The sequence below is a fragment of the Centroberyx gerrardi genome, chromosome 8 (assembly GCF_048128805.1).
Source record: "Centroberyx gerrardi isolate f3 chromosome 8, fCenGer3.hap1.cur.20231027, whole genome shotgun sequence".
Classification (NCBI taxonomy): Eukaryota; Metazoa; Chordata; class Actinopteri; order Beryciformes; family Berycidae; genus Centroberyx; species Centroberyx gerrardi.
Genome location: NC_136004.1, coordinates 23,207,219 through 23,230,272, shown reverse-complemented (window position 1 = coordinate 23,230,272; position 23,054 = coordinate 23,207,219). Strand labels below are relative to the sequence as shown.

General features: G+C 41.5%; 1 protein-coding gene across 1 annotated transcript; it reads left to right on the top strand.

Moving 5' to 3' along the window:
• The first annotated feature begins 465 nt into the window (after window positions 1–465).
• Window positions 466–21,508, top strand: pggt1b (protein geranylgeranyltransferase type I, beta subunit). Its single transcript, XM_071907233.2, has 9 exons — window positions 466–597; window positions 1,254–1,372; window positions 4,052–4,116; window positions 4,375–4,526; window positions 4,973–5,105; window positions 9,547–9,592; window positions 13,350–13,534; window positions 14,144–14,252; window positions 17,245–21,508. The coding sequence occupies exons 1-9, from the start codon at window positions 470–472 to the stop codon at window positions 17,400–17,402; spliced, it is 1,095 nt and encodes a 364-aa protein (XP_071763334.1). The 5' UTR covers window positions 466–469; the 3' UTR covers window positions 17,403–21,508.
• The last annotated feature ends 1,546 nt before the right edge of the window (window positions 21,509–23,054 follow it).

Sequence of the window (23,054 nt, the reverse complement as noted above, 5' to 3'; positions counted from 1 at the left end):
AGTACTAGTCGTAGTAGTAGTATTTATTTATGTCATACACTGGGCTGCTGTTCACAGAGTGTATGGGAAGTCTAATGGTTTGATCAGAATTCAACATGACTTCTCATTCATCACTAGTGTGTATTTGCACTCTGAAAATGTGGTGAAAATCCAGCCTAAAGCTGAATGATTTTGATGGTTTGCTCACAATTATTGTTAGTGAACTTCAACAGCTATCTAGGTGTCTAGCCTAGCAGGAGCTTTATTTCATCGGATAGAAAGATAGCTACTAGATACTATCACTGTTCCCACAAAGTCAGTTCACTCATTCACTGTCCATAGAGAATCCCTATCTTGTGTTGACTCTTGACAATATCAAGAGTCGTTGCTGCTCTGCAAAAGCTTTGGACAAACAGTTGTCTGTAGTCTGTACTTTTATTTTGAAAAGTAAACATACCGGAAACGATCCCTCGTAGGTGCGGACGCAAAGATGGCGGAAGAAGAGAACCAGTTAGAAGAATTTGAGCAAATAGACTTTTTAAGAAATCGACATGTACGATTCTTCCAGAGAACGCTTCAGGTATTACCCGAGAGATACGCCTCCCTGGAAACAACCAGGTAAGATTAATGAAATCAACACTGCAGCTGATCTGTTTTGTTGGGAGAACTTGGCTAGCCAGCAAGCTAACGTTAGCTCTAGCTTACCAGCCCTTTTGAATGGGAGGCTAATGTTGTTTAGCTTGCTTGCTAACGTCAGCTAGTGAAGTGATGACAGCTTAATAGTAAACTAACTTCGTACAGTGTGAGAACGTAGTACATTATGTGATGCATGAGTTATTACTCAATGTTAATAGGTTATCATATGATCCTGGGGTTGAGCCTATCAGTTGAAAAAGGGGTTCAGTCAAATTGGACTGCTAAGTTAGGTTACTTGGGTTAGCTCCATTGGAAACTTACCAAATAGTTTGCCAGGTAACACTAAAGTGTGTGGTAGATTACATTTACAAGCTGAATTTATAAGATAGGTATTTAACACTCGGGTTGTATTGTCCAATTTTGGCTTACTAAGTTACTTCCCTAATATTGTTTTGAATCGAGCATTCGCCCAGTAACCTTACAGAAATGTGACTGTTTGCTGCCACTGTTTGCATGGCCTCTTTAGCTTGCTTATGAATCTTATTTTTAGATGTGTGTCTCTTTGTCTTTCAAAATCATAAAATTAGACTTTTATTCTGTGGTTAACACTTTGTCTTTTTGCTCTGCCTCCTGTCCAGGTTGACCATAATGTTTTTTGCGGTGTCTGGTCTCGATGTGTTGGATGCCCTGGATGTGATCGATAAGAACAACATGATCGAGTGGATCTACTCTCTACAGGTTCTACCCACAGAGGATCGTAAGTCTCATGCCAAGTTCACAACACAGAATCAGTTTCTCTGCATACAAAGATGTCAACGCCCAAACCTGAAGAAAATCCTAGTATGGCCTGTTGACATTTATTCACATTGCTGTGGGACTCTCCTTATAATCAAGCCTGGTCCAAACTGTTAGTTTCACAAAAGTTTGGAGCCAGTGTGCAAGCTGTCATTGCCAATACCAACTGCTGCATGGTTCAAGAGGGGACAGCATGCAGCAGCAAATCAAAAACCGGTGTCAAAGCCACAACATTATAAGTAGATTGATAGTCACCTCTGCCACATCAGGCTGCAACTACCAGTTGTTTTGGTAATCAAATATTCTATGAAATATTCTAACAATGAATCAAGTAATAAAAGTGATAAAATAAAATTATGGAACAAATTAATTAGGCAGCTATAGCCTGTGTAACACAACATCAGTACATTTTTCCTTTCTTAGTGTCACTTGCTGCACTATAAATAAACTTTACCAGGAGTGCATGATGCATACAAAATAAGAAACGATAAAAATATAGAGGATAAGGGCTAAAGCCTATCAACTTAAATTGAGCTACTGCTTAGAATGTATAACAGTGAGACTGTTCATTTGGATTTATCATTTCTGTATTTCAGTTTTCATCATTTTTAATAGCATCTGTATTCCCGTGCCATTTCCGTTGCCAAATTCACTGTCAGCAAAATAAATACTTTCTCACACTCAGCCAATTATTGAATATCCGAATGGAGTTGAAGTTTAAATTAAATTTTAATGCTCGGTGCACCATTAATATCCTGCATGCTCATCACTCAGTGATGTCCTTTAAATCAAAACAAGAAAAGGAAGCCAGTACTGTGAAGACAGGTGTGGACTCACACACACAAACATGTTTAGACACGCGTGTGAAAAAAATGACTATAAAAAATGAAGACAAAAACTCTAGGAGGAAAATTCAAATCAATGATTTTTTGAAATCGAGTAAATCAGGATGAAGCAGGGATGTGAAACACATCATTCACTCCATTGTTTTTACTTGCTGAAATTAGTATATAATAAACCTGAGCTAAGACAAATCAGTCCTAATCTCCTATGAACTGTGCTTCTCCTGTATTTTGCCAGAACCTAAAACAAGCCCAAGCTGTGCAGAGGTCACTTTTTTGCATAAGTCATCGATTCAGCCCCGTCACACATTCCTCCCAAGCTGGCACAGCTACATTATCATGAGATGACTCTGCCTGTCAGTGTTCGTATGAAAATGGATACTGTGGAGCAAAATTTTCGAAGGGTAATTTCATGGGAGGGCAGCTAGAGGACAATTGAATCACTGAAAGCACTGGACATCCTGTTGAACTTGTAATGCTGCGTGGCTTGTTGCTGGTGCAGGATGGGAGACAAGATGGGAGAAGATGGGACAAGTTCAGTTTACCACTGATCAGCGGCCAGCCACCCAATCAGGACAGTCTAGCCAGGGTGACAACTTTAAAGGAATCTGTAAGAAATCTTGTTGAGTATTTCCACCCTTTGTGGGTCTTGAAAGCCTCCAGGTGCCCTACTTCCCTAACCTGTCCCAACTGTACCTCCGTGTATCGGCAAAAGTTGGGATCGAAATATTTAATGACTTCTTGTTTTTCTTCTGTCACTAACAAGCCACTCTCTGCCATCTGTTTAGACGCCCAGTTAGTTAATTATTCAAGACACCAACAGAACTCATGTCGGGATAGTAGTGCTTGATTGGACCGAGTACGCTGCTGCCATATGTTTGGTGTCTGTCCGGTTTCTTGTCATTAGACATGAGAATGCGGCTTGGTAGGCCCTTATGTGTCATCGATATGGGGAAAACATTGTATGTGCTGTTGAGACAGTTGTTTGATGGGCGTGTTGTTATTGTCCAACAGTGTACAGGAGGGTTGAATATGACATTAATAGATTAATTCACTCTGCCCTTACATGTCTGTGCGAGAAGACAGTCTCTCTCCTATGTTTGAATACTACTATGCTGTAGTATCTGCCTACTCAGTGGGTCTTTTCAGGGTACTGAATTTGAAAATTGGTTGGCAGACAATTTTGTTTACAACGTCAGTGTACTGAAAATGCCAGGATATTACACTGTTTTCCTGATTTGATTTAATAGAAAATTGTAAAGAACAAACCCCAAAATAAGAGAGCATAACACTGCCATTCATGTAGTGTAACATGAATGATCTAAAACAAGCCTATCACAGGCAAAAATGGTGATGAGACACCTGACACATGTCAACATATGGACTTCAATATGGTTTGAATGTAGTATGTTGAAATTGTTGAGTAGCATGTTGTTTTTTTGTGCTATCCATGCAATATGATATGCTGTTGCGATGATGTAAGCACTGAGCACATTTTGTTCAAAGGGATCCTACATGTCCTGCTGTAAAGTTCTGATTATCCCCGCTAGATGGCAGCAGTACACCTTGTTCATAGCTAGGTCACCTAGTTGTGCATCTATGCAGCACCTTGCTGAAGGTCAGCACAAAAAGAATGGGGCTTGGTTTGTGATGTTAGATGCAGTCAAGACACAGCGAGACAGTGGAGAAATGTGAATTTATTTAGGCTATTTCCTATTCCAATATCTCTTGATATTTCCATTTACAATACACTGAAAATGTCTTCCATCTCCTCCTGTCTCCCTCTTATCTTCTTCCAGAATCCAATCTAGGTCGTTGTGGGTTTCGAGGATCCTCACATATTGGAATTCCTTACAGCACTAAGGTACTGCCTCTCCCTGCCCTACGCTTTTTCTAGACCCATACCAAGTTTGACTAAACGGTCTCAGTTTGTTAAATTCAACAAGCATTCGGCAGTGGTCAAAGGATCATATTTTGGGTCGTCGTATTTGTACACTGCTCTGTTCAATTGATATATATTCTGTTGAATAGTTTTCTTAACTACTGTAATGTCTTAGTTGCCTATTCCGCTTTAACTGTATAAATAATCCCTAATTTTAATACTGTTCTGTCCTGTCTCCAGGGTCCAGGAGTGCTCCATCCATATGACAGCGGTCATGTGGCCATGACCTACACTGGGCTGACCTCGCTACTAATACTGGGAGATGACCTGAGCCGGGTCAACAAACAGGCCTGTCTGGCTGGTCTCAAAGCACTGCAGCTAGAGGACGGCAGGTAGGTGCACGTGCACACACACACACACACACACACACACTCACACACACACTTGGACTTGGACTCTGATTCACACTAGCACTTTCACTCTGACTCAAAGACACCTGAGGCCATGTAAAGGCTAATATTTAATTTGGACTGACATTGAAACTCACTTGGGGTCCTACAATAGTACTCACTTTGGCTCACACATGGATGCATACACACACACACACACACACACACACACACACACACACAGTTTGTATACAATGTCTGGCAGATAACACCACCTTGAGACAGAAATAGAACTCATTAAATAGGTTAACACCTAGATCTGACAAACCTTTTCTTCGTTTTAGATAACATGCCTGAAACACTACACACCCTAGATACAGACCTTCAGCTAATGTGTGTGTGTGTGTGTGTGTGTGTGTGTCTGGGTTTCTGTGTCTTCTTGCTCCCAGTTTCTACGCAGTGCCAGAGGGGAGTGAAAACGATATACGGTTTATCTACTGCGCTGCCTGTATCTGCTACATGCTGGATGACTGGTCAGGCATGGACATCCAGAAGGCCATAGAGTACATCAGAGGGAGTATGGTGAGTCCACTCTGCTCATAAATACACATGATTAGCCACTGAGCTGTGGGAAACAAGGAAGGTGACGGTTGAGTACATGCACAGTGTCTCCCGTTCTTTTTCATTGGAGCAGCTCTAGAAGTGCTTGATGACATCACACTATAGAGTATTGGCTTGTTTATTTCTAGGGGTAAACTTGTAAACAAATCTTGAGTAAACCATCCAAGAGGACTGGAATAATGTATGGAAAACTTATTATAGATGGGATTTTTAGGTCTACTGCCACCATATGCAGGCTAGAATGTGAGGCAATATAGTGTAGGTGGGAATTATTGCCCAATCAGTGTTTCCTCATTTGTTGTTTGGATACTAACACTAGAGTGGTATTCCAGAAAGCGGGTTTAGTGAAAACTCTTGAGTTTGTTAACCCTGAGATGAGGGAAACTCCGGGTTTTCAGTTCCAGAAAGAGAGGTAACATAAACTCTGGGTCAGTTACCACGGTAACTGACTCTGCGAACCTAACCTGCTCCCTTGCAGGTTTTCTTCAACAAACCCTGAGTTTCTCTCTATCTCCTCCCAGCCAGACACGCTGTTTCATTTCCTCATTCATTCAATCCGTAGCAAAGCGCATTAATTAGCGGAGGTTTACTGTATGTCAGAATCAAAATCCTGGTTGGATATTAGTTTGTTACTCAAGGACTATCTAAAGTTACCGCTTTTATGTGCATCAGTCATTTCTTTGAACAGCGGTTTTTGCCTTCACATTCAAATATTAGCCTACACAGCGTGAATTCATCCTCAACTCAGAATAAAACCTCTGCATTTTTGCGAGGGGAAGTTCTTTTTCTTTTTTTTATAACACTGTGACTCTGTGCACACAAGACAGCTGTCAGTTTGTTAGAGCAGTTCCTGCACTGAAATGTTTATTGCACATAATGTGTAATCTCAGTTTAAATTTACAAAATCGGTATGAAGCTTTAGACACGTAGGATCAATGAATAATTATCTCTATCACTCATGATGTGATTGGTCGCACTGATGGAACATCATTCCTATGATATTGGAGATTATATGTTAATATTTCTGAGTGAGCAGGATCGTGGTGCAGCTGCAGAATGTAGTTTGAAAGTGAGTTTTTTAAATAGGGTGCATAGTCTTAACGTGTTTTAACAGCATTTCAGTGACAATGTTTAAATTTACTACATTTGTTGAAGTAGCTGAAATAAAGTCACTGAATGCTGTTGAGCCAAGATGCAAATAGATGTCTAAAAATTTAAAATCTACTTTATTTTAACCTCAACGCCTTTTCAAGTGCAAATCACCAAACACATTATTACTGGATTAGATTGTGAGCTTACAATCATGTCTCTATGTCTTTGATCTATATATTTTTTAAAATCTTTAACTATATTTTTCATCTTCGGTTGCTGACCCCTGTGTTTTGTCCCCGTCAGATTAAAGCTGAACAAATATATTTAAAATGTAATGTAGGCTATAGCCTAATACACAGTCAGATTCCACCACTTTATCATCCATTAAGGAAATGTAAGTCTGGTAAAAAATGAATTAATGGACAACACTGAATAAAACTTTATTGTGTTAACTTATTGACACTTTTCCCCACTCTGACTCGGGCTCTTTTTTTTAAAGATAAATGTGCACCGTCCGCATACACATGCATTAATATCTCTACATCCACTGGATTAAAATGGAGGCTCTGCCTTTTATTTACCTGTTGCCATGGTGAATCGCAGTATCGGAGTTCCGTTGATGATGGCTTTTTTCATTTACCACGCACGAGCTTAACTCAGAGTGAACTTACTCAGAGTTGATTGCACTAACTCAGATCAGCTGTTCTGGAACCGAAAACTCTTGAGTTTCCTATCTCGGGGTTAATCAACTCAGAGTTCAGGGTTAGACTCAGAGTTTGTTGAACCTGCTTTCTGGAATGGACCCCGCAAGACATTTTCTTTGTGGTTGAGAGGGACATTTTTAATGTTGTTTTGATTTTTATCTCATTTTACGTTATTTTAATTTATCATTTTCACTAACACTGGTGGTAATTTGCTTGCTGTGGTGTTGCACCCCTAATGTTTATGTAAGGTTTGGGCAATGCTACTCCAGGCCAACAGGATGGCCGTTTCTACACCATTGATTGAAGGCGTGTTTGAATAGACAGGATGGGCCACCAGCCTTAAGGACGTGGCACTCTGCCTAAAAGCATTTCATTTCTATTAGATTCAGGAGGGAGTTTTAGTGTTGCATCGTGGTCTAAATGCTGCAGCAGAGGCTTTTCCACCCCACCAAGAAAAGAAAACTTTCAAGTTTCAAGTTCATGATGTGGCCCTTCAGTGACATTGTTGTTAGATTAAGTGATTTTTTTACTCAGCCCTTGCTTTAGCCTCGCTGTTTGTCTTTCCATCGGATATGAGTTAGTTAGATCAAGCAGTTCAGTGTCGGAGGTATTGTCTTCATAAAGAAAGCCAATGGCAGCTGCCTTCCTGTCAACTCAGTCTCCTTTACAACTCAAGTCCCCAGAGAGGAGAGATGGTCCCGTTCACTTCTAAACCACAGTTTATTTAAAGTTTGACCTTTAACACAAGAAACTGAGTGTTTTATTACATGGTTTCCTCATTGTTTCCATGGGTGTGTATGCAACACCCCCACACTCTTTCTCTCTCGTAGACACACACACACACACACACAGACAGGATGACAGACAGACAGACAAAGGACGCCGCAGATATGGCATTTTGCGATCTTTTAGTATGTTGCTAAACTGTTGTAAATCATGACTGAAAAGTACCATTTTTGTCCACTGGCCACACAGTGGTTGGTGGATTCCAAGGCAAATTGATATATATGTAAGAACACAGAAACCACTGAATGATAGCTGGTTATGTGTCAACGTGCCTGGAAGAGTAGACTAGCTTACCAGCCACACTAAAGTTTCACTAGCAATTGGATGGCGCCAAGTATCAATTTACCAACCTTATTGTTGTTATGGTCTGATCACACCAGATGCGCAGACAGACATGGACTAGGCCTTGTCTGTTCATCCCAGGTGACTGCTTTTGCATATTTTAGTGGGAACTGCTGCTCCTAATCAGGCAATTAGTTCTTAAAAAATTGTTTTAAAGTTACTCATAATTACAGTTTGTTTTAATAAGTTCTAAAGCAAGTGTTCAACTTATCCAGGCTCATAAAGACGTATTCCTCTGTTTTTCATGAAGGGACAGACCATAGTAAAGTCACAATCCATTTGGGGTCCCAAAACCAGGTCATAGAGCATTCTCATCCGTTATTGTCGGGTATTTTTAGCTGCTCTGTCCAATGAATAGTTGGGCCAGACTGGAAAACAAGTAAAACTAGAGTAAAAATAGTCTTCAAATAAGTACACCTAGATTTGAAATTCACTGGAGCTGTGTTGTGCAATTTGAATTTGACCTCAGTTTAGTAAATCTGAGATTAATGATTTAAACCTAAATTTATTCCCAAATTCATATTCCCTTCCCTCCTATAAATGAGTGTGTACAGATAGGCTGAAGGTAACATCACCCTTCCCTCTGTGTCTGTATAGCATGCTCCCTTTCACACTCTCATCCCCTATCCTCTTAGTCCCTCATCCACTCACTCATTCACACACTGCATCTGTCTCTGTTATCAGTAATCATAACGTCATAGTAACCAGCTGGCAGCCTCTCGTGTCTGAAGGCCTGTTTTTTCCCACACACAGCTTTTCTTCGTTGTTTACGATGGAAAACACACATTTTCATCTGATTTACAAAACAAAGTAAAAAAACAAAGCCTGTAGTGGTTCCATGCCTTCACTGTATGCCTGTTGGCTTTTTGAATGAATACACACAGGGTCCCATGTCATGTAATGTCTGTCCACTGTGCTCCATGAATACTGAATTTGTGCTATGGTTACATTGTGGATTAAATTGTTTTAAATTGAAATGTGAATTTATCAACACTACAGAATGGGATTTGAATGGGATTCAATTTAACTGATTTAAAATGGGGAATATTTTGCCACTTGCCTTCACATATGGAAAGAGATTAGTGCCAGCAGAGACTGTATTCGAACTGCATAAATTGGAATTTGCCATGCTCGTATTGAACTGGTGAATAAAAAAAACCGGATTTGTGTGTCTCAGGAAGCTGAATCTGAAATAAGCAATTTGAATTGGGGAAAGCCAAATTTGAAATTATAGCTAAAAGTTCAATTCAATAATAATCACATTTAATTTCAAGCCTTTGCATTCCATTTCAAATTTTACCGTACAAATATTTTTTTTAAATTCAGTGGTTCAGTATGAGCATGACAAATTCAGATTTATGCAATTCAGATACAGCCTCTGCTGGCACTAATCTCTTTCCATATTCACAGTAGCCTTTCTTGCTGGATGAAATATTTTGAATGTAATTTGAATGGCTTTGTTGTTGGTCTCTCTGCAGTCATACGACAACGGCTTTGGCCAAGGAGCTGGGCTGGAGTCGCATGGTGAGTGTGATGCTCTCTTACTAGTTTGTGTTATTTCCTTCACTTACAGATGTTGGAAAGTCAGTTTGAAAGCTGTGTGCACATCAGGTTGAGGTTTTTGCCTGAGTAAGTCACAGTAGAAGAGAGTAAAACCCCCACACTTGGCACTCCATTTATACGCCTGTATTGACAGCATTTTGATTTAGTGTTGATCTTTTTTCTGGTCAGAAGGTTCGCCTCAGATCAAAACGTTTGTGTGAGCGTTGGTGGTACAGTAGCACAGGACATGATGGGAGTAACTGGTTTAAAGGATTAGCCGTTAAAATCCATCTCACTAGAAACAATGTCCTCATTAATCCCTCTCCCACTCAAATTAACCCCTATTATTCTGCCATGAAGGCCCCCATCCTACACACACACACACACACATACACACTACCCACATTTCAAAGCACTGTGGGGGAGAGATTCATGGTCCTAACTTTTTGACACAGCACAGGCAGCAAGTAAAGGTATAGAATTAAAATAGCTAGAATGCACAGATCCTTGTGCAGCACGGTAATTTCCTTCCTTTCGATACATTCCAATTCTGTGATTACAGGTTTATACGTAACTATAGATATAGATACCCATTACCCACCCACCCCTGAAGTGTGTGTTTGTTCAGCATCAAGACCTCCCACACTGTAAATGTGAACACACTCTGGCACCGTGTGTTTGTAGATACTTGTGTGTGTGGTCCTGTGTAACTCGATACATGGTATTACAAAAAGTAAGTATGCATCAGGGTAAGAAATAAAAAAGAAAAAAAAAAGAAAGAAAGTTGAATCTGATTTTAGCGGTATCTTTTCAGGGACAATTTTTTTAACAATGAAATAATACATTTGCATTGCATGTTGGCAAATAAACATTCAATTTGTATCATCCCACACGTCCCACACTTCTTTCCCACTGCTGGAATGATGCCATTTGCCCCACTCTGTGTCCCCAACCAGTCATCTTCCATCCCTCAAGAGTTTTTTTACGATATTGGTTGGCTAACTTTTTGTTGACTCAGTGGTTTGTGTGGCGTTGGCATTTTCTCCTACTGCTGGCTGTGTGGTGCCAACACTTTCTATTGCCTCAGGCTGCGTACTCAGTTGTTTTCTCATGGAAAAAACGGCTCCTTTTTTTCGGCCCAGAATGCACTAAAAGAATTCACCAGTCATAGGCTCCCATGAATCACCTACGGTGGCCCACGGGGCACAGTTGTTGTAGTCACGCGTGAACATTTGACAACTCAACGAAAAAAGGTGAAAGCTATCATTATTTGGGGGTATTTTGTGCCCCATAATTTTAAATTTTACACACGTTATGAACTTTCAAGAGCATTTTTGCCCCGAGCCCGTGTTAATTTCTGACCCGGTATGTCGTCCTGGTAGAGTGAAGGGTTTTGAATGAAAACCTCTGGAGCTGTCGTAGACGTAGATTTATATTTACCCCCTCTGATCCTATTGTGCCTAAGGCAGATAGCGAGCTAGACAGGGATGATTAGAGGCGGGGCTGACATGTCGGCAGATTTACACCCCCAACCCACACACCTCGCACCACCTCTTTGTGTCTCTCCCTCACACACACACACACACAAACACACACAGATAAACAGGCTGTAATAGCGGTAATACAGTGATGGATAGCTGCTCCTGTGGCTGTACTGATAACACCTTGTCATCAATAGATAAACACACATGTTTGTGTCACTATACTTGCGTGCCAGTGACTGCATTCATAAGCCAAATTGTAGCCCTGACTGTAAATCTAAACCTAAAATCACCCTTTTTCTAAGTGAGCAGGACTAACTAGAATGTCTTTATGTTGCCCCCCCAAAGTCCTCAGTTCTTGTGTAGAAAAGTTTCTTAATTAGCAAGTTCATTAATGCAAACGGGCACATTCACAGAAACACACACTGCTGCATCTTCTGGGGAGCTCCATGCTGTTTCCAGAGAAAGGAGGAAGGTGGATGTAACAGCGCGCTCTCTGATATTTGGCAGTAGAAGGACCCCACACGCACAACCTCCGTCTTCACTGCTGCACCCAGTAGTTATCTAGTTGTCTTTCTGTCGTCAAAACATGTCGGGGTGGATAAGCACGGCAAGATTCCTTGTGCTAATTAAGCACAAAGTTGGTGTCCTTGCCAAATTTTTGAGATCAGAGTGCCTTAGAGTCTTTTTTTAACCCGGAAATTTCAGTCTGTGTGTCGGCGTTGCTTATGAAGTCATTACCTATCTACCTGTCTGCCTGTCCAGGTGGTTCTGTGCCATAACCTGTCTGCGTGTGTGTCTTTGTCTCTGCATTAAATCATAATTAGTCTAATTGTTTTTCTGTCGACGTGCCCGTCCAGGTGGCTCAGCATTGTGTGCCGTAGCGTCTCTGTACTTCATGTAACTGTATGTGTGTCTGACTGTGTGTGTTTCTGGCTTGGTATCCAAATGTACAGTGGATATCAAAGGTCTACACACCCTTTCAAGTTTTCTAGTTTTTATTGCCTTGAGGCCTGAAGTTAAACCTATTAAATAGCTTTTTTCACTTTTATTTGGATTCTGTCAATGTATTCAAAGTGGAAAACAAAAACACCTTGATGTGTAGATTCAGACTTGGCAGAAGCCGCCTTTGCTTTGATAACAGCAGAAAATCTGTTGGGATCAGCCTTTACCAACTTGGCATGTCTGGATTTAGGAATTTTGTTCCATCTTCTTTGCAGAGGAGTTCACGCTGTCTCGCATTAGGGGACCTCCCATTCACATTCCTCATGAGGCCAGTCTACAGATTTTCTGTAGGACTGGCCGTTCAAGGATACTGATCTTCCTTTTTATAGTCATTCCTTGGTGCATTTGGCCATGTGCCTCTGATCATTGTCATGTTGAAAGATGAAATTCCTCTATAACGTAGCTTTTTTGCAGAGGGCAGAAGATGATTCCCCTCTATTTATTGGTACCTGGACAGGTACCAATAAATAATAATATGAAAACTGAAGCAAGTCACAGAAGACAATAAATCTGTGTTGGCTCTGAAATTAAGATCAAAATGTCCAACCTTAGTTTCAGACCATAAAACATTTTCCTCACATGGTTTTGGGAGACGGTGTCTTCTATATTTAAGATGGGACTGGCTGTTGTTTTTGGTGAGAAGTGGCCAGACTCTCTGGTAGCTTCCCTGACAAGATTCCCTTTTGCACAGTCATTCATGTCAGAAGGAAGGCCTGATCTAGTCAAGGAGCTAGTGGTGCCAAATTCCCTCCACTTCTTGATTATGGTCTTCACTGTCTTCCAGGGTATATTTATGGTCTTTGAATTCTTTTTTATATCCGTCCTCTAATCTTAACGTTTTAACAGAAAGATCTTGAAGATCTTGTGTCAGCTTCTCGCAGCTCAAGCTTGTCTCTGCTCACTGGCACACACTATGCAACAAAGAAACCTTCAGTGGATTCATGGTTTTAATTGATCTAATTAGAATCATCTCATTTGATTTCGGGGGAAGGCAAATTAGGTTTGTGCATGCTTAATTAAATGTGATTACTTCATTTTAACAGTTACAACCCCCAAATATATGGGCTGCCCACACTTGCACAACCAAAGTTTCCACTTTTGATATTGTCAGAAATGAGTAGTCTGATTTAATGAGGATTCATTTCAGACCTCAAGGCAATACAAATTAGAAAATTGGAGAGTGTGTATAAACTTGTGATACCCACTGTATGTATCTGATGGACCTGTCTGTTGTCTGTCTGTTGTCTGTGCAGGCGGCTGGACGTTCTGTGCCATAGCCTCTCTGTGTCTGATGGGTCGTCTGGAAGAAGCGCTGAGTCAGCGGGAGCTGGACAGGATCCGGCGCTGGTGTATCATGAGGCAGCAGAGCGGCTTCCACGGCCGCCCCAGCAAACCTGTAGACACATGCTACTCCTTCTGGGTGGGAGCTACACTAGAGGTACACACTGGTGTGAACACTAACACACACACCTGCATACTTTAACACATACTAACAACCCAATAAACCTGTAAACATGTGATTGTGCGTGTTCTGCGTCAAAGCCCAAAAAACACACACACACACACGCAACCCAGAAACCCTGTGAGCAAACCTATAGACTTCTGGGTCATAACTATGCCAGAGGTACACACACACACACACACACATACACACACACACACACACACAATCCAGCAAGCAAAACTGTCTATAGCTCTGAGTACGCCAGAGATGCACACATGTACATAAACAATACAACACAGGGAAAAAATATGAATTTCTAGGTCACACCTATGCCAGAGGTACAAAGACACACACGCACAAAATATTTGTATATGGCAAGAGCACAGTGTGACACACGATGAGGCTTGATGTATTCCATGCATTAATGTATTTTGATAGATATATAGAATATCAAGTGTTCTTCATTGGATATTGATTGCGATGACCCACCTTTGTGACATGAAATACAATGATATGGTTATCCTTATCCTCTCGTTCCCTCCTTTTCTCTTATGCTCATACCCCAACTCCTCTCCTCTCCTCTCCTCTCCTCTCCTCTCCTAGCTGTTAGATGTGTTCCAGTACACTGACTATGAGAAGAACAGAAACTACATCCTATCCACACAGGATCGGTTGGTGGGCGGCTTCGCTAAGTGGCCGGACAGCCATCCAGGTAAACAATTAGACGCCCAAAGGAGGGAGGGAAGGAGGGAAGCTTTCAGTCAGCTGGCTGTTATTCTCACAGGAACATCATCACACAGTGTAAATACATGAAGATAAAGGAAGATGCTCACAGTGGTTAGTTACACTGCAATTAGCAAAAATACTGCTGAAATGCCAATTACAGGATACTGCCACGGGTGTTGATATGTGGGTTTTGTGTCACTCTTGCCTTGATAGACGTTAGATCTTCAGAACATTGGTGTATTTTCTTAGTGGCATTTCTGTCAAAGTAAGACTGATATAGAGCCCACAGGTCCAACATGGTGCTAGGATTCATATTTCAGTTCATATTTGTTCAGAGAAAATTTGTGTTTGGTGTCAGACAACAACACTGCCAAGACTTGGATAACAAATGTGCTTTCTTGCGCTGCCTGCTGTCTGGGTGCTACTAAAAGAAACCATAAAGTAAAATGGTAGTGTGCCAAACTTGAAAACAGAAGAAAAAGTGATGACCGCTCTTCTTTTTATGAAGTTGAGTTTCTCACTCTTTCCGTGATCTCCATGGAATTTCAGACAACCTCCCAGTGCTGTGAATGGTGGGAATATTGGCCAGTTTTCCATTGTGGGGTTAAGGCCAACTCAAAATGTTAATGACATGAAATCAAAAGCAGTCTTTGTATGTTTGAAGCTGTAGCCATGTGGACAGTGTGTGTGTCTACAATTCAGTGTGACTACGATTCAGTGTGACTTTTACCATCCCGTCATGTCTGGATGCACAAAAATTGGATTTTGCTCACACTGCTCACACTGCTAACACATCTTCAAAAGCAGATATGGAGGCGGTCAGGCTCGCTTTGTGATCAGAACTCTGCGTAGCCTGGAGGCAATCCTGCCATACAAGCAATGTAAAGAGATGGAGGGGAAGAGCGGGGATAAAGGAATGTAGACACCGATTTAAATAGATACAGCCACAGCAGACGCATAACAGCAGTTTTCAGGCCAACAGTTGACATACAGACATGTAATCTCGTAAAATTCGATCCTTAGAATTAGATCTCAAAATTGGTGAAGTGACGAGTGTAGTTGGAGCTTCTGTGTTTGCAAGAAGAAACCTAAACAGTCACTGGTTTTTGGGTGGAGAAGTTGAATGACGTGGATGTTTTGGTGTCAGCTGAGTGGCCATGTGGTGGAAACAAAGCGTAACACGACATAAAAGGACTGGATGAAAATGTGGAAGAGGCTGTGCTGCTGTTTGTTTCTCAGTTACTTTAAAGCTCTCACCTCAAGAACAAAAAGCAAGCAGTTTCAGTGTTTTTTTACCCAACGCCACACAGGCTATTGAACATTGCGTGTGTTCATGGTATGTCAGAGCGTTCCTGCCCTGCCCTCCACAGGTGCAGGGAGGTCAGGGTGGAGTTGTGGTTGGCAATTTTGCTTTAGGTCAATGGAAAACTGCTTGTAACCCTAAACTTCTATGGTGTGCGTGCGTGTGTGTGTGCGCGCGTGTGTATGTGTGTGTTTGCTTGCCTGTGTGATGTCTAATTGATGAGGTGATTGTTCATAGCTAGCCTGAGGACACCGGAGATCCAGCTCCTCACATTACAGGAACTGGGCTTGGAAGATAGGCTGGAAGAAACAATGACGCAGAAGAAAAACACAGGGGCTGTATTCACAAAGCCTCTTAAATATTATAGAACAAAAGAGAGTTTTAAGGGAATGAAAAGGAGCTATTTTGGAGTATAGGTGCAGATAGCATTGGACTTGTGTTTCTGAACAATGCAGAGCCGTCCACGGCCATTGACACAGGAACTGGTCTGGGAAGATAGGAAGGTAGCAGTAATGTAGAACAAAAGAGCCAGCTGTGTATTTGTCAAGCAGACCAGGGCCACATAATAGCCAAATGGAAAAATATGAGGAGCGCTTGATTTATCATATGTTGCAAGTGATTGGCCCCACCTTTGCCTTTCCAAATGGGAGTCCAGGTCTTGGATCAATGTTCGTAATATGAATAATTAGGATTATCAAAATTTCAGCCCAAATTGATTGACTCTTATTGAATTGTGTCTCAATGAAATACACGTCATGTGAGCGTACGCACCCCAGAAAAGGACCCACAACTTATTTAATTTCCTGACTCATAGTTTTAGAAAACTTAGAAGTCCTGCTGACTGACCCTAGTTCAGAATTTTCTGTAGCCATTGCTCTTGTAAAGAGTGGTGTATCATCACTGAGTTTTTAAGGCTTTTATTTCGAAACCTCATTCTTAGATTGGGAACTGTGAAGAGAAACAACTCCATAGGGCATATTTAAATTCTAAGATAGTCCAAATTTTAATTCTAAGATAACTTGTCCTATACTGTGAAGCGGTCCTCAACTTGCATAATAAATCTCACCTCGGAGTTCGGGCTAATCCAGAAATCTCTGAACAGCCTTGAGCTTGAGTCCTTATGAATCCTGACTGATGTAGCTAATGGTGTTTTGATTGATTCTAATGTCAGTGTCCAATCAGCTGTCATTTCATTATAATTCAATTACCGTTCCATTTACTGGCCTGCATGGCTTTTAGTCGGCTCCCAGGGGAAGGGAGGAGCAGAGGGGCCAACCTATGTGCATTATTTATATTTCCTTAAAGAAACAGTGCAACAAAAATATTATGCTCCTGCATAATAATGAGATGGTGTTTATGGAGAATGGCCTTCTGAGTGTGCTTGGATCAAAATGTTCAGGCAGTTTTATGATTTTGAGTTGTGTTTTTCCTTATTTTAAAAGGAGGTTGAGGTGAAGACTAAAACCATATTAGCTCTGATCATTCTGAAGCTTACACACCTGTCACAAGCAGCTGTTAGTGCTGTGATACATGTAACCATCTGACCTAGTTTCTCCCGTTTCTCCCCCCCCCCTTTCTCTCACTTTTTCACTTCTCTCATCCATCTGTCTCTGTGCCTCCTTCCCCTCTCTCTCTCTCTCTCCCTCCCTCTCTTCTGTCCTGTCCTCTCCACCAGACCCTCTTCATGCCTACTTAGGGCTGTGTGGTCTGTCTCTGATCGGAGAGCCCAATCTGAGGAAGGTCCACCCAGCTCTTAACATCACCCAGAGAGCCTTTCAGCACCTCCAGCAGCTGCAGCAGACATGGAGGGACAACGCAGGCACCTGCACCTGACAGCACTGACAATAGGATGATCCGCAGCTCTATATTTAAACAGGTTTTAGGGATCAGGAACGTTTTTAAAGACTCCAGTTGTACAGTGGTAGCTTCCTGGAACGAAATTTAAGTCCACCTAAAGCAACATTTCTGTTAAGCAATATACGCCAAACTTTTCTCGCTGCCTTTTAGTAGTAGACAAGAGTAAATAACCGACAATAGAAATTATGTCTGTTAATAGTTGGATCAAATTTTGTGCCAGAAAGTAAAATCTGAGTCACTGGAGACTTGAAGACATTCCAGATGCCTCAATTTTGCAACATTTTTAGACAATACCGGCTTTGGACAATACCTGCTCCCTAGCCTCATCAGCATGGTCAACAACAAGACCTTTCTGACTGCTCTGCAAAGCTTCCTAGCCAGGGATGTAAAGTACCGACTCCCTCCACATGGACAATAAGAAACCTCCTCCAAGACGGTGTAATTCAAAATCTGGGGTGGAACCCAAAGGTGGGCTGGGGGAAGATCTAAAGTGGCTCTTCAAATTGTTCTGGAGTAACTGGTGGCTTCAGCAGCTTAAGGATTTTGACTGGGCAGTTCTAATTTTATACGAAGTGACACGCTATTTTGCCACCCCATGTTCTTGTATTTTATGGTAGGATGAATACATTATCAAAAATTATTTTCTTTTCTAAACAACCACCCGCAAACCAGTATGGGTCCGACGGTAAAATTAGTTTTGATATTTTGGAACCCTGGAGAAAAAGTAGATTCACAGACAAAAAAAAACACTCGCTACATAATTTTTGTTACCTTGCCTTCATAACCCGTCCAACAACAAGACCCTTGCACTGCTCTTGAACCTCTCCAAAGCCTCTAGCTCTCCAGTCCCAAAGTTGAGTGGGCTATTCCCCTGAGTTCCTCACCACTCTCTTAAACTCTGCTTCCTCCAGCTTCACTGCAGGCTTCCCTCTGATACTTGGAGATGCCCAAGTGTGGTGGATTTCATGCGTATGTAGCTTAGAGCACAGAACAACCTTTAGGAGCAAATCTATGGATGTTGGCACCTGTTCAAAAGCTCCTAGCAAAAAAAAACGTATTTGTGCTCAACTAAGGGCCTTATCTTTGCAGAACACAGAAAATATATTGGATATTTCACATTTTTCTTGAGGCAGACAGATAAAAAAAGAGATGGGCCTCTTGAGGGATTTAATAAGCAAGGGGGTATTCCCTGCAAGGCAGTAGCTGTCCATTCTAACAGCAGATACGAGCCGGACAGCCCCCGGCTCCTGAACTCAAAACTGAACTAAGCGCCTCATCACCACCAGCTTCCACATCCCCTGCGAGGGACTAGCCATCCTAGAATCAATAGGAGAAAGATGAGACAGTGGCATCACAGCATTGAGGAAATGTATTCTTCTTTTGAACGGCTCTAGGAACTGAATGTTTGTTTTCAGAACAGAAAGTCTACAGGGCAAAAACAAAGAACAGTGCACATGAACAGAACTTTTCGATGAGTGTCTAGTTATGGAAACGACTGTTCTCTACGGTGCCGGTCACATCGCAGACTGCTGAGTTGTTGACTTCCTCAAGACTTGACCGAACCTTGTAATCCTTAACCTAGTAGCCATCCACCATATGCTCCACTGTCACTAAAGCACAGTTCAGTGTTTTGCTGCCTACACAGTGCTCACAGGCATTATAGAACATGATAGAGGCCACTTGATTCGGCCAGCCTTCTTGCCCTTGTGCCGAGCTACAGATGGGAGATCTATAGTTGTGTATAAATAGATATGGTGACATGTAGGCACTGAAATGCTGTGTTGTGCTCAACCTGCTCCTCTTGCATCCTCCTCACTCCAAGCCTCGGATGCTCAGCCAGTGAGATTTCTTGCTCCAAGGATTCTCCTCGCCCCCTGCTGAAGCCGCACCCTTTCCCTTTAAGACCACTGCCACCGCAACCACCTGCTCCCCGCAAGTGAGGACGAGACAATATCACAGCGGGTCAGAATCGGGAATACATCGGTCTGCAACATGTCGCCTGCGAGAGACGACGCTCCCGTTCGCACCGCGCATGTGTGCGAACCCCGGTTCTGACTGGCTGTAAAAAAATATTGTCTCCTCCTTTCTTTTCAGCATCCACCCCCTAAAATGGAGCTGTGTCTGGCCTCCTCTTCCCTCCCACCACGTCACCTTGCGTATAGCAATAGAAACCAGACCAGGCAGACAGAAGAAAGCAGAGAAGAGAGAAGGAGAGGTGAATAAATAAATTATTTGGCCCATCTATTATTGAAAGTAAACCGTCGGAGGCAGGAATCTCGTCTCCCCTCTGCCCAACCTCGGTTCAGTCTGCCCCATCGTCACAGGAACCAAACCCCAGTGTTATATAGCCTTGTTTTGGTGTGAGGACAACTGCTTTTTAGCCAACTGCTTCTTTAACTTAAATTTATATTGTTATATTACTTTATGTGACTATTTTGCCTGAGACAATAAGCATTTCTATGATTCTACTGGCTGATCTTCATGTGCTGATGCTGACTTTTCTCCTGTTATTGCTTTTCAACTGTTTTGTTACTTAATTAGTACTGTTTTACAGAGACTAAACACACATTTTTAGTCACGGTTTTCTTTATCTCCACAAAACGTGTTTAATAATTTGACCTAGGGGATAGATCACATAAAATGTATTTCATTGTACCTGCTGGATTGAGCCTCAAACATACAAATCGTTTGTGTTTGAACAAATTCAAGCAAATTTTGCCTTTAATTATTTGTTATATTGTTTATGTAAGAGATATTTTTGTTAAAAAAAAGATGGTTGGTGGTATACCAGTTGTGACCCTCTCACAACACTTTGTTTTTAGGTGGATTTGGCGGTAAGTGGTCCTGGTAAGACTCTTAAGTGCACTGAAGGAAAGCGTAGAGGAAAGAAACGGGAAAAAAATGTGATGTTCTGTAGTGAACCAGCTACTGCGGCACTGTGGAGCCAAATCAATTGAAATTGAATGACCGTGGCTCCCATGCATCTTCAGAAGCCTGTGTTTAGGGTTTAAGTGACGTTTACTTCTTCCTCGGGGGTTTGGTTGACCAAGTCACATGGCCAGACCACTCACTCAAACTTGACTCTGAAATGTGCCTCACGCAGCTTTGCTCTGGGTGGCTGCTCTCTGAATCCTCTCTCACTTCCTCCTTTGTCTGATTTCACCACAATCACGGCAGGCTTAAAACGGCCTTTGCCAGGTTTCAATTACAATTCTGTTTCTACCAATAAAGGCGTTTTAGATGAGTGTTATTTCTCCAGAGGGGATGGAGGAAAGGTGTATTCTAAGTCCATATAAACAAACTCTGTAAGCTCTTTTTCCTCCCTTCTGTGTAGATTTCACTCATCTAATCTGACATCAGCTGATTGGTAGAAGTAGTTTTACCAGAAGCTGGCTTTGTCCAGTCTGGTCACGTCTGATCGATTAATGCATTTCCTGAAGGAGGGAAGAATTCACTGAGACAGAGCCCACAAATGCTGCATTCTTGACCCTAGAAGGGGTAAGTTACTCGATAAATGGATAAAAGAATGGATGGATGGATCTGCCTCTTTTGCTACAGATGAAGGCTGCATCTCAACAGTCGTTACTTATTTTCTTGCGTCTCCTTTCTGCCACGACGCACTGCAGATGATGCTGTCAGACCGAAAACATAAAACAGAATTGATTTGTGTTTTAGACAAGGCTACAGTTGTGTTCGGATGGTCTAGGGATGTGAAAAGATGTGAGGAGGAATTTAATAATCTTTTGAGATGCAGCCAAAATGCCACTTGGGGTCACTCATGAACCATTGCCCCATCATAAACTAATATACATAAACAAATGTAATTGAATTTATTTTTTCTATACTTTGTAGGAATATTGAGTGTAGATACGTATGTAAATGTCTATACCTATGTCACTTCTATTGTGCAAGTGCTCAAGATGAAATTATGTTTACAGCTATATCAGTGAGATGGTTAGAGGAATTGGATATGCAAATGTTCCTATGTGATGTATTATAATACTTCAATTTTGGAAATTAAGGACAGAAATGTTGACGACTCTAGCTTGGCAGTGCATACTGTATTTATGGTAAATAAAAACACATACTAACTTTTTCAATTGTTCAGTGTGTTTTCAAGTGGTTTTATGTTTGTGTGTGTGGGTTTTTTTTTTGTTTTTGTTCTTTGTTTTTTACATATTTCAGAGATGTGCTGTTGATAGAAATGTTTGTCCCATTCATTACTCTCTAACATGGGGCAAAGTGGTGAGCTAGCAGTGATTTCCCTCACTTTCTCCTTAAATCTATTTTTTTATTTTATTTATTTATTTATCCTTTGTTCTCTTGTACAGTGGTTCCCTGTTAACATGGCATACAATGGAAACGATAACAATAGAAAAACAGTTTAAAAAAAAAAAGAAGAAATAAAAGACAACGAAGAGTACTACAGGCAATATTAATGGAAACAAAGGGGATGCCTAACACATTTGATGCCATCTCCCCTCATCCCTCATAGCCTTTGAGCATCAGGTTGATTTTTTCCCACTGGGGCCACCCATGCTAAAAACACATGAAAAAACTGTGTGTGTTCATTACCTAATCTCCCCATGAGATCCGGATTACTGTTTGGCCCACTGAGTTACTCTGGTTTTCAGCTCCTGTAAAGTCATCCATTAATCTCCAATATACTCAATGGCTCCTCTCTGTAATCGATTGCACTTCAGCTTAAGCAGCAGTTAGCTTCGATTAAAGGTAGAAGATAGATGCAGGAGGAGAAATGATTGAGATCCCTCTCTGACTTTCTTGTACAATCCACACCCTTCACACCAAATATACATCATAGACCCAATTCTGTCTGGCTCTGACGGGGTTTTCTTCCTCTGTAGCCTGTTACAAGGTATTTCTTCTTTCTTTAATGTATGTGTGAAACAAAGAAAGTATTGTCCTCACTCTTTTGGTTTCTACATAAATGCCCCTGATTAAGTGACACCCATAATTAATCTGATAATAAACATTCGTTTTTTTGTTTTGTTTTCAGCTGTGTGATAAGCAGCTTTTCAGCTTCAGAAACAGTTGTCTCTGAGGTAGCTGAGAGACTGAGGCCTCTCTTCCTCTCTCTCACAACAACCCATATCTGTGCGCCTGGCTGGAGGACCCACATGTGCTGCATTTGTTGCTCTATTTTGCAAAGATGAGGTCTGGTGATCATAATGTTTCTCTATTCATCTATTTGGCTTTCATTTTCCTGCAAAGTGGATGCCTTCTGCTTTAGAGTAACACAATTTAGTAAGTTTTTTATTCCTTATTTGCCAGGTCAGTGACTAAGAACACATAACTAATAGCCGGGGGGGAGGGGTGGGGGGAACTGCAGTGAAAACAGAGGGCACACATGCAAACACACACACAATCCCACCTGGGAGCTGCCTAGCACAACCACAGTCCTCACTGTTGGCACTGATTAGGCAATATGATGCAGGCATATGTGTCCTAGTGGCACCCAGCTATCAAGGCTGGATCTATTAGAGTAACAAAAATACTTTTAATAGCCCTTTTGATCCCATATGTAATGCTTTTTCATGTTTAGCGAGCAGCGAAATATCATATGTATGTCATATAGGGTTCAAATATTTTTCTTGTGTGAATACAGCC